Source organism: Hemibagrus wyckioides, linkage group LG04, assembly GCF_019097595.1.
Source record: "Hemibagrus wyckioides isolate EC202008001 linkage group LG04, SWU_Hwy_1.0, whole genome shotgun sequence".
In the NCBI taxonomy this organism is placed as follows: Eukaryota; Metazoa; Chordata; class Actinopteri; order Siluriformes; family Bagridae; genus Hemibagrus; species Hemibagrus wyckioides.
Window position 1 is genome coordinate 8,338,555 of NC_080713.1, and position 14,047 is coordinate 8,352,601.

At 42.3% G+C, this 14,047-nt stretch overlaps 1 protein-coding gene across 7 annotated transcripts in view; it reads left to right on the forward strand.

The window, feature by feature from the left end:
• Window positions 1-14,047, forward strand: part of kifc3 (kinesin family member C3) — a 38,772-nt gene that overhangs the window by 10,393 nt on the left and 14,332 nt on the right. For 2 of the 7 annotated variants that reach the window (XM_058388526.1, XM_058388522.1), the window contains 2 exons: window positions 9,587-9,695; window positions 12,172-12,311. In XM_058388526.1, coding sequence (XP_058244509.1) covers window positions 9,614-9,695; window positions 12,172-12,311 — 222 coding nt within the window. In that variant the 5' untranslated portion in view covers window positions 9,587-9,613. Of the gene's footprint in view, window positions 1-6; window positions 686-3,578; window positions 3,669-4,219; window positions 4,358-7,821; window positions 8,001-9,586; window positions 9,696-9,757; window positions 9,918-12,171; window positions 12,312-14,047 lie in introns of those variants that run through there. The other 5 variants (XM_058388523.1, XM_058388528.1, XM_058388527.1 and 2 more) reach the window with 5 other exon arrangements.

The following is a 14,047-nucleotide window of genomic DNA, read 5'->3' on the forward strand; positions in this document are numbered from 1 at the left end:
CCTGCCTGAGACAGTCACATTAGATACACGAGGACGGTGGATTATCTGGATTCTAAATGAGCATTAGGAGCAGCTCTTTTCTGATGTCACTCAACACTCTCAGTGAGCGCTTAAAGGCTAGGTGGTTGTTAAAACCTAAAGACTGGATTTACAGTCGGAGACAGGGGACATACTGTAAATATCTTGCAGAAGTGAACTTTTGCCTTCGGACTGAACAATAGAGAATTCATTAGACGTTGATCTCAAGGTGTTGCTCATGTTTCACTACATGCTTTCTGACTGAACACCAAGGTCGCCAACGCAACAGCTGATATCCCGGACAGCTGTAACGCGCACCAGAAGATTGCATTACAGTCTCCCTCTGGAGCAGAAACAGGTTGAATTTCCCCCAGAGGACTCGGTGTGCAACTGGGTGTTACAGAAATCCTGAAAGTGCTTTATGCTAGAGATCATGTATGTGCTGTGTCCACTGCTGCTGCTGTCCATCCACAGCCTGCTGAAAAGACAGAAGACTGTGCAGCTTCATGAAGCCAAAACAGCAGAGATCACAGAGACACCAAGCAAAAGTTCACCCTATACACAACGCAGGAAAACGGGAAATCCTGTCAGGGTCAGAAACCAGGACCAACGTACATCATGCACCACCAACCCTCTGGAGGTACCTGAGTGCAGCAAGAGCGCCCAGGTGAGAGACTGGAGAAAGTGTGCACACAGAAACAGCAGTGTGGATGCAGATGAGCAAATGGTCAGAAACAATTTATTTTCCACTTTGCTGTAATAGTCACAGGTCAAATAGTGCTTTTCCGGGTTCCATGATAATTATTGTATAAACTTATTAAAGATGAGAGATAAAGAGGTATGTGAAGAGAGAGATGTGTTTAAGAAGTGCATGTTTATTAAGGGTAGAATAAAGAGCAGTGTCAGTCCAATAAATTGTGATTTTGTTTTGTGTGAAACAGCGTGAGAGTAGGAGGCTTATCAAACACTGTGAAGTAGGCGTGTTCATTGTGTCTGTGAGTTTCTTAGAGTCATGTCTTCTGTGTCAGTGCATGTAGATGGGGCATGGCCTCTGTGCCACTGTGAAGGATGTGTGCCATTTTTATCCTCCAGTTTCAGTAAAGGAGGTGTGGCCTCTGCATCTGTTTGTTGCAAAGAAGGAGGTATGGCCTCTGTATTTATTAGTCCCAGTAAAAGGGGCATGGCCTCTGTTTCAGTCTCAATGAAGGTGTGGCCTCTACATCTGTAAGTCCCAGTGAAGGAGGTGTGTCCTCTGTAAGTCTCAGTAAAGGAGGTGTGGCCTCTCCATCAGTAAGTCCAAGTGAAGGTGTGGCCTCTGTAAGTCCCAGTTAAGGAGGTGTGGCCTTTGTATCTGTAAGTACCAGTGAAGGTGTGGCCCCTGTACCCTTAAATCCCAGTGCAAGGGGTGTGGCATCTGTACACTTAGATGTGGCCTCTGTATCCTTAAATCCCAGTGAAGGAGGTGTGGCCTCTGTACCCCTAGATCTTATTAAAGAAGGTGTGGCCTCTTTATCCTTAGATCCCATTGAAGGAGGTATGTCCTTTGTATTCTTAAATCCCAGTGAAGGAGGTGTGGCCTCAGTATCTGTAAGTCCCAGTGAAGGTGTCGCTTCTGTTCTAATGGCAAAGTGAATCATTCAAGCACAATAAACATTATCCTGAATTGTTGTAGTTATATAAATATCAGGCTGGTTAATCTTTGACCGTTGTACAGGTAGTTGTGGTGACCACTGACAATGTGAGATGAAATGACTTTTGTTATATTCAATCTCTATGACGTTAAATGCGCAGCTGTGAGAATGGTATGACATTGTATGACTTATTGATATGAGAGTTTTTTTGGTTTCATTGTTCAGCACGGCTTTTTCTCTCTGTCTCTGTCCTTTCCTTGCTCTGTCTCTCCCCCAGAGAGAAAGAGGGATGCGTTGGGTGTGACGTGGTTCTTGCGTAAGAAGCTTGTGATCTGTGATTGAGGAATGTTAAAGGTGAAGCTGAGAGGGTTTCAAAGAAACTTTCTTATTAATGCATTCTTTAGTTACTGCAGGGAGTGGACACAACTTATTGTCTTAATGTGCTCTCTGAAGTTTTCCCTTTTTGGTCCTGGTGTCCTGTGTTCAGCTATGTAGTTAGATTCTCAGGAATGTTTGTAAAATCGTGTGTGTTTGTGTGTGAGAGAGAGAGAGAGAGAGAGTAAACGGTGCTGAATGCTGTAACTTGCAGTGAGAGGTTAAGCTGATTTCTTCAGGCAAAGCACTTGATGATCTCCTCTTTAATCCTGTGCTATTTTAGAGTTTCAGTCTCTATAAGGACATTTCTCTCTCTCACTGCACTGACAGGTCAAGTGAATAAGACAGATTATCTCCTCATCATGGCACCTGTTAGTGGGTGGGATATATTAGACAGAAAGTGAGCATTTTGTCCTTGTTGATGTGTTAGAAGCAGGAAAAATGGACAAGTGTAAGGATTTGAGCGAGTTTGACGAAGGGCCAAATTGTGATGGCTAGACGACTGGATCAGAGCATCTCCAAAACTGCAGCTCTTGTGGGGTGTTCCCGGGCTGCAGTGGTCGGTATCTAGCAAAAGTGGTCCGAGGAAGGAACAGTGGTGAACCGGTGACAGGGTCATGGGCGGCCAAGGCTCATTGATGCATTTGGGGAGCGAAGGCTGGCCCGTGTGATCCGATCCAACAGACGAGCTACTGTTGCTCAAATTGCTGAAGAAGTTAATGCTGGATCTGATAGAAAGGTGTCAGAATACACAGCGTATAATGGGTCAGGCTGTTTTAGCAGTAAAAGGGGGACCAACACAATATTAGACAGGTGGTCATAATGTTATGCCTGATTAGTGTATATACAATCATGAATAAATGTAACGTTGAATCAGCCGCCGCCAGGTAATTTATTAATTCATCTAAAATTTCTACCCACAGTGTCTCATAAAAGCATATTGTGACGAGCCTAGACGTGTTGGCTTTGTGAATTTTTAATTTTGCCCTGGGAAGCTCAAAACTAACAGATGAGTCTCGTTTAAAACCCCTACATTAAATTTGCCTCAAATGTTCCCTATCTCAGAGTTGCACATGTGGGATCTGACAATGTCTGATCATCTGTTATCTATAAAAATGCAAAAAAAAAGAAGCTGCAGAGCACAAAATGATAACAGCCATCTTGAAACCAAATGAGTTTCTTCCTCAAGATTCGCTTTGATATCAGTCTGTGATCACCAGACTCGGGTTTCTGCTGCGAAGTGCAAAGGCTGAACTGTATGTTATAAGTCGGTTTAATCTGTATATCGGTGCATCTAATGGTACGTAACGTAGTCTCTTGAGGTGAATATGTCAGAGGTGGACAACCACGAGCCCAGGCTAGAATTTTACTCTGAATCAGCATCAGGAAACTGACCAACACGTGTGAAAGTCTCAGGTTTCTTACCGAGTGATTAGAAATGGCTTCGCACATGACTTTTTTTATGTTTCTAACACCATAGGGAAGCTTACAGGGGAAACTGTGCTCCACTGTGGCTCAGATTTCTCTTTAATGCTGTTTGTGTTTGTAACCCAGTTACTGAGCAGTGGGAGGCAAGAGAGAAAGTGTGTTACTGTGAGGAGAGGATTTCATCTCTGGAGAGCTTGCGTTTCTGAAGTAAATGAGGTCAGTGGCGGTGCTGTATCTGTGAGAATGAATAGGCGCTTAATGCACAACCAGAATGAGTGAACTCGGTTCAGTTAGCATGGGAAAGTGTACTTGTTTGTTTGTGTGTGTGTGTGAGAGAGACAGATTAGGGCTGGAGGGGAAAAGGACATTGACAGGAGTAATATCAGGTGTTAAAGTTTGGAAAATCTTGACTGGACATGCTGTGAGTTTTTCTGTTTAGCAGAATAGTGCACCTCCATGTATTTATTCTTTCTTCAATCTGTTGTATTTGTATTCGGTTACACCCCCAGTTCATTTTTGTGTGTGATTATATGCTTCCATATCTGAGGCCAAAATGTAGGTTGCCATGTGACACACACACACACTGTAATGGCTAGGTAGGAGGACCAAAGCGGCTTCTGTAGTTAAAATATTTATTTCTGGGGCTAATGAAGGGAGCACTGGAGAAAAGATGGAGAGGAGGAGGGGAGATGCGCAGTGATGCTAGTTCCATTTCCGTTACTAAGGAACTGCAAGTGAAAGCGTAGTGTTAGAGAGAGAGGGAAGAAGTGTGTGTGTATGAGAGAGAGGGAGGGGAGTGCAAGGGGGATGTTGGTGGCAGTGTGACCATGCATGGTGGTGTGTGTACAGTTAGCGTGTGTGCGTGCTCCTCTCCATGACAGTGCTAAGATGAAGAGAGCCGGGAGGTGAGTACAAATGGACAACGTTGATATGCTATATCATTTAGCTGCTGTAACTGGAGCATTTGTTATCTAGAGAGCTGCTAAGATCCTAATTATAGCGGAGGTGCTGACCCTTTTATATCTAAAATATGTACAGCCTATGATATCCACTCATTCACGCTCAGGAGCAGCATGTTATATCATTCTCAGCTTGTGTAAACCTGTCATCCCGTGTGTGTGTGCGTGTGCGTGTGCGTGTGCGTGTGTGCGTGTGTGTGTGTGCACGTGTGCGCGTGTGTGCGTGTGCGTGCGTGTGTGTGCATGCAACTGTACGCACATGAGACACAAAGACTGATGTGTGAGACATTGCAGTCGGCAGCAGCCTCCTGGCTTCATTATGGCACACCATGCAGGGAGCGGATCGTGTGTGTGTGTGTTTGTGTTGAATAATTGATTATTATGGCTGGTCTAATGAAATGCTCTTTGTCAGTACTAGCTCTCTGGTCTCTCGTCACAGCCTGTTAACTGATTATTACATTCCACTGGATGTATTGTTGCCTAAAATGTGAGTTGTTCTGTAATTCAGCTGCCTCTCAGAACAAACGCTGCAACATCGTGATTTTCTTCGTCATGCACAACACATCGAGTCTGTTCTAAGAATCTATATTTCCTATGGTGTCATTTGGAAATGAACTGATTACATATGTCGCATAAGTTACAAGAGCAAGTTTCATTATGTTCAAATTCATGAATGTTTCTGTCCTGGAAATGAGCTTTGCCTTCCTGTCGAAGGAAAGCTTCTCAGCTCTTCATGTTTTTTCCTTAGGCATATGCTGTCTCCAGACAGGAGGCGAGGAAACGGAGAAAAGAGGGAGGCTTTGGTGGTTTCCGTTTCAGTTCATTTCTCAGACAGCACAATTATGAACCGTCTTCATAATGAGATAAAGTGGGACAGCAATACCCTCTGCACCCAGAACAGGCAGATTTTATAAGTGGGCTTTTTCACAATGCTTCAAGGTGATGTTACACACCTTGCAAAATAATATGCAGTGCAAAGCTGTCGTATAAATCTCCACAATACCTCACTTCACACTGCAACCTAACGAGAGGAAATAAATGCTAGCTAGACGTGAAGGATAACTTTTAAATGCAGAAATTGTTCAGTATTTAGGATTAGAATTATCCCTTGGTCCTTTTGTTCACTAAAATAGCTATATAATAAAGTAAAATATGTTATTACATTGAGTTGGATACCTTATTTTAACATTAATTCTTTCATTTGAATTTCAATTGCAATTTGAATTGCAATTCTGGCATTATTGTCTGAATCCACTAAAACACACCTACATAGATGCATGACCACGCCCATGCATGACGTACTGCAGAAATTAAGACACACCCCCTTTCAATTAACCTGGTTAGAAAAAAATACTGCTTAATGAACTTTTCACAGTACAGTAATGTGCATTATTGTATCAGGATGATGATTATTATTATTATTATTATTATTATTATTATTGTCTTACCTTTAAATCAGACTCTAATCCTGTAAGCTAGTTTAGTTTTTGTCCTGTTAGTGATGTATTGATTTCTGAGTTGAATCTGTCCTTACAAAGGACATGTTTCATATCCGTGCTCAAAGCTGACCACCTTTAATAGACTTTATAAGGAGCTTTTGTTTGTGCAGGCATTCCTGCTCTGTTGATGCTGTCAACTTTAATGTTATCTTCGCTCTGAGGTAAAGAGGGAGTACTTTCCTTTTACTCCTGTAATAGTAGCACAGCTGCTGTTAAAACATCAACACGTATGCATGGAACAATTAGACCAAAGCGTATATTATGTTTAAAGTAGAAATGTATGTCATCTAGAGAGCAACAGTGTCTCAACTCTCCTGAGAGTAACCTGACTACAGAGGGAGAAGAGAGCTGAGGTGCTGATCCAGGAGTGTGTGTGTTTGTGTGTGTGTGTGTGTGTTTGTGTGTGTGTGTGAGTTGAATGCATTTAGGTCATCCCATGGTAAATGACTCCCTGACAATAACCTCATTACGTCTATGTGAAGTCTCAGGAATGTTGCAGCCCTCTAATGGTCATGAGTGAAAATCACACAGAGGCTAAGGAAGCTGACTGGATCAGCAAAGACATGTTTGGCGTGTGCATGGATCATGAGGGAGCTACAAGGCTAAACCGAGCTCATGACACAATTTAACGTCCTGATCTGACTATTTGACGTCTAGATAATCACAGATTTATCTCGAACTTTATCACCTATGTAGTTTTTGATGCAGTCTGACTTAGTGTTGTTTAAAATAACTTGTAATGTTGGCCATTATGTTTCTTGTTTCTTTTTATTTCTTGCTTTTGAGTGGCTCAAAAAGCCTGGGAATACCATACACATGGAAACATTTTGACATTTCCTTCTCCTCCTCCTCCTCCTACTATTACTAAATAGTCCTGGAAACTACATGCTTTCCTTAACTGAAAGTAGTGCGGCATTTGCACAGATCTCAATCACAAAGTGCCAGCATTTTCTGTTTATCCCTAAAAGTAAAAGAGAAAATTGCTTTTATAGATTTTGCCTACGTCTGCATTTATAACCTAATCTGTTTATGGAGAGAGAAACTTTTTACAGGATTTCCAGGTTAGAATGGGAATGTTTGCCAAGGCGTGGTTAATCGTAATGATCCATATCATTTGGGTGAAATCTAATTGTTTTCTTGAAGCAGAGGTCAAAGGGTAATATTGACCAGAGAATTGGTTGTTTTCAGCCACAGCAACACGTGTTGCATTTTCCAAGACTGAATAAGCCATGAAGTCTTTATTATCGCCACACATACAGTGGAAATCTTTTCTTCACATATGCCAGCTGAGGAAGTTGGGGTCAGAGCTCAGGGGCAGGTATGATACAGCGCCCCTGGAGCAGAGAGGGTTAAGGGCCTTGCTCAATTGCCCAACAGTGGAGCTTGGTGGAACTGGGGCTTCAATCCCGATCCTCTGATCAACAACCCACAGCCTTAACTATTTGAGCCACCACTGCCCCATAATGTGTCCTGCTGCACACATGTAGTTGGAGATGAGTGTGTGATTATCCGGGTCTGACATTTAAGCCATTATAAACTAAAAGATTTCAGATTTGTTTAGCTGTTCAGTCATAAACAATTAAAACTACAACACATCAAACATGATCAAGCAGATTGTGTGCATTTGTGCCAAGAGGTATTTATTTATTTATTTATTTTAATGAGTCCTTAGCCAATGATGCTTCACGGCATGCACTCAGTCCAGACCTTACACACAGGGAGCGCAGTGGACTGTAATATTCAAGAGAGTTTTAGGGAACAGGTGCTAACTCGCGTCTGGATTTGGCCTAGGATGTCTGGTCTGCTTCGCCCTTGACCACAGTAAGAGGTGGAGGGAGGGAGGAGGCCATCTGCTGTCAGGTTTAAAGGATTATGGGTAATCACAACTGCGAACATGCAGCAATTCTCTTACATCTCCGCAAACGCCCGTGTTCCCTTTCTCTCCGTTTGGCCTTCCTTCACTGTGATGGTGTAGAAGCTGAGCATCATTAAGAAAGATGTTGGGTTGGGTCAGGTCGCTTTTTCACAAAGGCTGGCCGGAGCGGGAGCACTACATCCATACCCCAGAGTACCGGAAAACAGGAAAACAGGTGTGTGTGTGTGTGTGTGTGTGTTGCTTGTGATTCCTGATACCTGACAGTAATTAGATAGCTGATGTATTTGTCTAAAAGTCACAAACTTGAGCTTTCAGGCGATTTACTATTTGGTAGTACTCATGCTGCTATGAAGGGTATCTCCTCTGCATTTAGACTACAGTGCACTATATGAAACTAATAAAACTAGTAGTATTTTTATTTTAAATTTCTTTCATTGTCGCCGTCTTTCAAAGAGACTTGTCAACATGAGCACAGTGTGAAAAGAGAGAAAATCCTTGTCGCACATTTGGGCTGATTGCTCTGTCTGGCTTCATGTTATCTTAGTTCTAGGTAAAACCCATCAGTCCGTTCAGTGTTCTTTAAAACCGCTTCAGCAGCATTGTGTCTGAGATAAGCCTTTCACACAGTGCTGCATGGTGCAGTCATGTCACTGCTGCTAGTGCCCCTAGTGGTTTCACTGTGGTATTACACTCTACAAAGTAATACAGGCTTGTGCAGATTTCCATAATCTATACAATGAATTATTGAAGCTGCTACTTGTAGTTCTAGTGTACATATGATATTCATGTTTCAGAGCTCGACATCAGACATCAAGCCTTTTTGTTTGCAGAGCGTTGAAGCTGGTTTAACCAGACAAAAAACAATGTTATTGTTTCCAAACACCCTGACTTCTCAAGAAATCATCTTGATGGGAAAATGGTGTCATGATGATGCTCTTGCTTGTGTGGTTTGCACCATGGCTGCTCATGTTGGTGGAAAAGGATTTAGAAATGCTTGTTTTCCTGTTTGGAATGGTTCTTGCTTTTTTATAATTTGCAGTGAGAAATGAAACTGTGTGTTGATATACCAGAACAGCGCTCTTCAGGCTTAACAGAAAGGACTGCTGTGACTGAAGATTTCTATTCCTTCCCATCTGGAGCTGAACTATAGATAAATGTAAAGATTCGGTGCTTCTACTCTTTGAGTGTAACTGTAACTGGCAGCTACACTAGGCTCTTAGTGCATTGCACCCCTTAGAGAGCCCTTGGTTTAGGGTGAGTGATGATAAGGTCACAGTGTGACTTCCACAGTTTTGTAACGATCCTGGAAAATCTGTCCTGTCAGTTGGATTGAGAGCGAAGGCAGCAGGGCCTCAGGCTCTTCCTGTTTGTGCTTTAATGAGCTGTTTGTGTATGTGTGTGTATGCAATTGTCCATGTGTGTGCATGTGAATGTGTCACCATGTGTGCCCCCATCTGTGTGTATCCCTGTCCATGTGTGTGTGTGTGTCTCGTGTGTGTGTGTCCGTGTGCATCTCTCTGTGTGTGTTCGTCCATATATGTTCGTGTGTGTGTGTGTCCTGGAACTCTGGAAAATACTAACATACCTTGGATTATACACAATCACCTGTCTGTGTGTGTACTGCTCTGGAATCTGAAATATTCGATGTAGCAGAGAATCCTTACGAAATCTAGTCACCTGCAGAAGAGGTTGTATGCCCTGTTTCATATAAACTGGCCAATGCAGTGCTTCTCTCTCTCTCCCTCCTCCCTCTTTTGCTCTTCCCCTCCCTCCTTCTCTCTTTCCCTCTCTCTCTGTTAGCGGTACGCTCTGCTTGGCCCGGCGGTCATGTTTGGCACACGGAAGACGTGGGACCTCGGCCACACCCCCTGCCTGCAGGAGCTCTGGAACAAAGACCTCTCATTGGACGGTGAGTGCGCTCACGTGGTTTCGCTCAAACCAGTGTGGTGACATTTTTTCAGATGACAAGAATGTGTGTGTGAATGAAAGCGAGCGAGGCTAGGTATGCGAGTGTGTGTGTGTGGATCGATAGCTCAGTCAGACAGGAGAGGAGAAGAGTGGAGGACAAGAATGCGACAGAAGGAAAGGATATCAGGCTGAATGAAAGGGAAAGCATTCACACTGGTTCGAGGTAAAGCTCTTGCTCTTTACAGATCGAAGGAGGTTTGTTAAAATGCTGAGGTGTGTTTATGCGAGTGAGTTGATTCATGATTGTCCTGTTAAGCTTGACAACAGTAGATAAAAGCTATAGATAAGTGTCAGTTATATGATATACCAAAATATTTAGCCTGCAGTGTCATTATCTTGGCTAGTGCAGAGCTGTCATGTCTCTTTTTTATTCTGAAAGCAAGTGCCTTATCTGACATTCTTGACCGATCAGCAGCTGAAGGACACCCATCCTAAACCTGTAACTTGTAAGCTTAGAAAATTCTCTCACAGGAGTAAATCCCTCAAGACTAGAGATCTGAGAAATAAACACTCTTCCACCCATGTGCAATCAGCATATTATATGAAACTCATAACGTAAACCACAGATAACAGTAAACCATAATTAAGCCATTATCACAGTGGGAGGACTTCCCTTTGGCTCTTGCCAGGTGAGAAACTGGGGACATGCATTCAAAGAGACTCATGTTTACAAACAGATAACCATATAACCAGTTCACTCGTGTAGTCCAGAGAGCTCCGAGGTCATGACCTGTGATGCAGTATTGATGCTGTCGACCATGCAAAACCGTGTATCTTCAACTTCTTTCTAATTTCCAAGGGGAATGTTAATATTGCCGAAAGCTTCACAGTGCCTTCACTTATGTAGATGTTGTACAGTTCTTAAAGATTATTAATTGACACGCTGCCAAATTCCGTAAAAGAGTGTGTGTTCAATGATGGAGATCTTCTAACAATAATCTTGTGATATCCTGCTTATGTTTCATCTCCAAAGTCTTGCTGAAAACTTGCAATAAACATTATACTGTTAATATAAGGATATCTTTCAGTCCATTAGTGTTACCATATGTTTAGCGGACTTTGGTTCTGTCTTTTGTAAAGCGTCATCGCAGCAACAGTCACACACTCGGACATTTCTGACATTACTAGAACGTTGCTGTACACTGTTCTTTGAGAACCGTATGGCGAAACGCCGGCTTTATTTAGCCGTTCTGTGCATACAGGCTTCCCGGTTGCTTCGCAACAGTGCGATCACTACCTTAACCACTTGAATGGCAAGCATATTGTGTGTTCACCCCTCCCACGTCGAAAGCATTAAGCCACAGGTCCTATTTGACGTCATTAATCCGCTGTGTTATTGAATTGACGAACCTTACAGCTTCTGAATGTCTGCTGTGTGTGTTTGTCCTCCATCATTGTCTCTGTAGCCTTTAGCAGAGAAAGTTTCAGGTGAAACTGAAATCCACCTCAATCCCGACCTTGTTTTGTGTGTAGTCGGGGCTTGTAGGAGCACAGAGCACTGATTGTTTTGCCCATGATAAGACCACGAAGCACTGTGCAGTAGACTGAGACATGTAGACACACACACGTATGCAGGTACCCATTTCAGGTTAATGTGTGACTTGCAGAAGCCATTTATCTGTTAACATACTGTGTTTATCATACTGTGCCTGTTCCCATGGTGCCTGCAAGACCTTGAAATTGTTATTGTGCAAATGGACAGATAGGGGCATCTAGAGAAAAGAAATTACGGTCAGTATGTAATACGAGTACGTCTTTTGTTTGTAACGTTCTTGAACAAATATTTTGTCCACAGCCTTTTTTTTATTTCTGTATAGCAGCCAGTTTAGCAAATCCTGACATACTTCCTTGTGTACTCACACTCTCATGCTATTATCTGATTTAAATGTATATTGCTAGGTTGTTTAACTTGACCTGTCTGTTTAATAGAACACGACACCACAGTACATTTACATAGTAACTGTAGTAGTGAATTCAGTGCTAAACTGAGAATGAGATTTATAGTGAAGTGATTGTTTTATTAAATACAAGCCCCACCGCTTTGCCCCTGGAAACACTGGGCATAAACCCTAGGCATGGTGTGGTTGTGCCATCCCTCAACCTCAGCTACATCACTCAAGTTCATCATTTGTCTCAGCTAGAGGGTCTGTTTTCACACAGTGGTTTTTGTTTGTTTATCCCAAAATATTAACATTGGTCTAATTTAAAGCCCTAACTAGGCAATAAGTGCATCAAGTTCGGCCATCTCATGTTCTAGCGCCCACATAAAAGTGAACCCCTCCCACTCGCACAATATTTTTTTTTGTTGAGTCTCTGTGCACATCAGTGAAAAAAACAAATTGTGTTCCCTAATCTGTATTTCTATCTGGCTACATCCCAAGTATATACAATGTTTATGTGAGCGTGTCTGTGTGCAGCCAGCTCAGTGGATTTCCTGATCAGCGATGGTGAGGAGGAGAGCTCCTTCCTGACACTGCCCAACTCAGTCCTCCAACGCCGCCGCTTGACCTCGGACCTCCCCGATCCCGACCTCTCTGACCAGCAGCTTCTCATACAGGTGACGTTAACTCACTTTTACACCTTGCGCGGGCTCTTCTGTCATGCTAGGGGGTTTTCAGCTTCTGTGGTGCTCATTTAACTTCAGTCTCATGTTATGCTATTTAAAGTGGAGAAAGCAAACTTGTGTCCAAGAGGGAAAAGGTGTGTCCAAGAGGAAGAGAATGTGTTTGTGTGTTTATAAACGTGTCTAAATAGACTTCAGTGTTTCAAATTTCCATAAAATTTCCATATTGCATGTTTTGTTTTGGCAAAATGAACCCTGCATATGTGCTTCAATGTCACGTTACTGTTATTATACGTTTTTTAATTAACCACTAGTGATTCCTAAAGCAGCTAATTTTCAACACACTGTTAGATTGTTAGATATATAGTGCACAACTTAGTCAGTGGCCGCTTTATTGACTACTACTTAATTGAAATACCTCACAAATGTCGTGTGTGTTTTTATCTGTCTCTCTGCACACGTGGGTGTCTCTGTATTTGTGTCTGAAAGTGTAAGGGACCGAGTGAGAGAGTATATATGGTCCGTGCTCTTCATACCCGAGTTTCTAGTCTCTTCACTCTCCATCTCATGCTCATCCCTGATTGGTCGTTGATCACATGCTCCCCAGCTGTGTCCATGTCTTTGAGAGGCCGGTGTTTTTTCCTTTGAATGTGCAGCGACTTTATGATCAAACACAAAAGCTTTGACGTGGGACGGTCATGCATGTGTGCCACAACTGTAGGCGCACAGTGTGTTGACGTCCTAACAAGCTCAGTTTGAAGTGTTAACGCCTAGCAGAACGGGATTTATTACTATAGGACACTTTAACTCGGTCAGATAAGAGAGCCGGCATGTGTGAGTATATTTGACTCTTCTGTTTTTAAGCAGTTAATGTTAAAGCAAAAATCACTGAAGTGCTGGTGAAAGAACAACTTTATATCTGTATAATCTGTAAAATATTTTTGTATCTAATAAAGTAAATGACAAGGAATGTTGTGGATGTTCCCTTTAACAAATGTTATAAACAGTTATTTATTAATAAATGTAAAAAAAAAATTATGGTGTAAAGAAAATAAATCACTTCAGTGTTTTCAGCCAGTCCTCATTACAATCCCCCTGTATTGATTAACTTCCATTGCTTACATGCTTAATAGTAAAACTCCACACTTCTTGCATTTGTTTGTCTGATCAGTGCCAGTATGACACCGTCTTCTGCACATGTAGCTTACCTCTAACTCGGTGGTCCACAAATCAATTTTCAGGAACCTCAGGTAATCTGCACTGTTGATCAGACATTAAGATTATTAAAGATCTGCGTCTTGTGGTTTGCTCGTACTTAAGAAACACAGATCTATCATGATTTGTCTCTCAGCACCGTCTCACCTGTACAGATGCTCACACGCTCCCATTTCTGGTCATTCACTCACATTCCCTTCCCTTGTGTTTAGCTGTGAGCTCTTTTTGTCCTCTCTGTGATTCTCTCCACAGAGAATGTTCTCTATAGTACTGCTCTCTGCTAGTCGCTTCTGCTAATTTCTGTGTATTTGTATGAATGTGCTTGATGGGTTTTTTTTGTTGTTGATCCTGTGTGGAGATAGCTGCAAGTGTTTTTATTTTTGCTGCTGTTTTTTTTTTTTTTTTATTTTAAAAATGAAGAATGATGCAGTAATTGGACATGTCGTGTTTTAGCCCTCCTAAACAGCATATATTATATAAAGGTGTGTTTTATGGTGTTCCCCCCCCCCAGTATT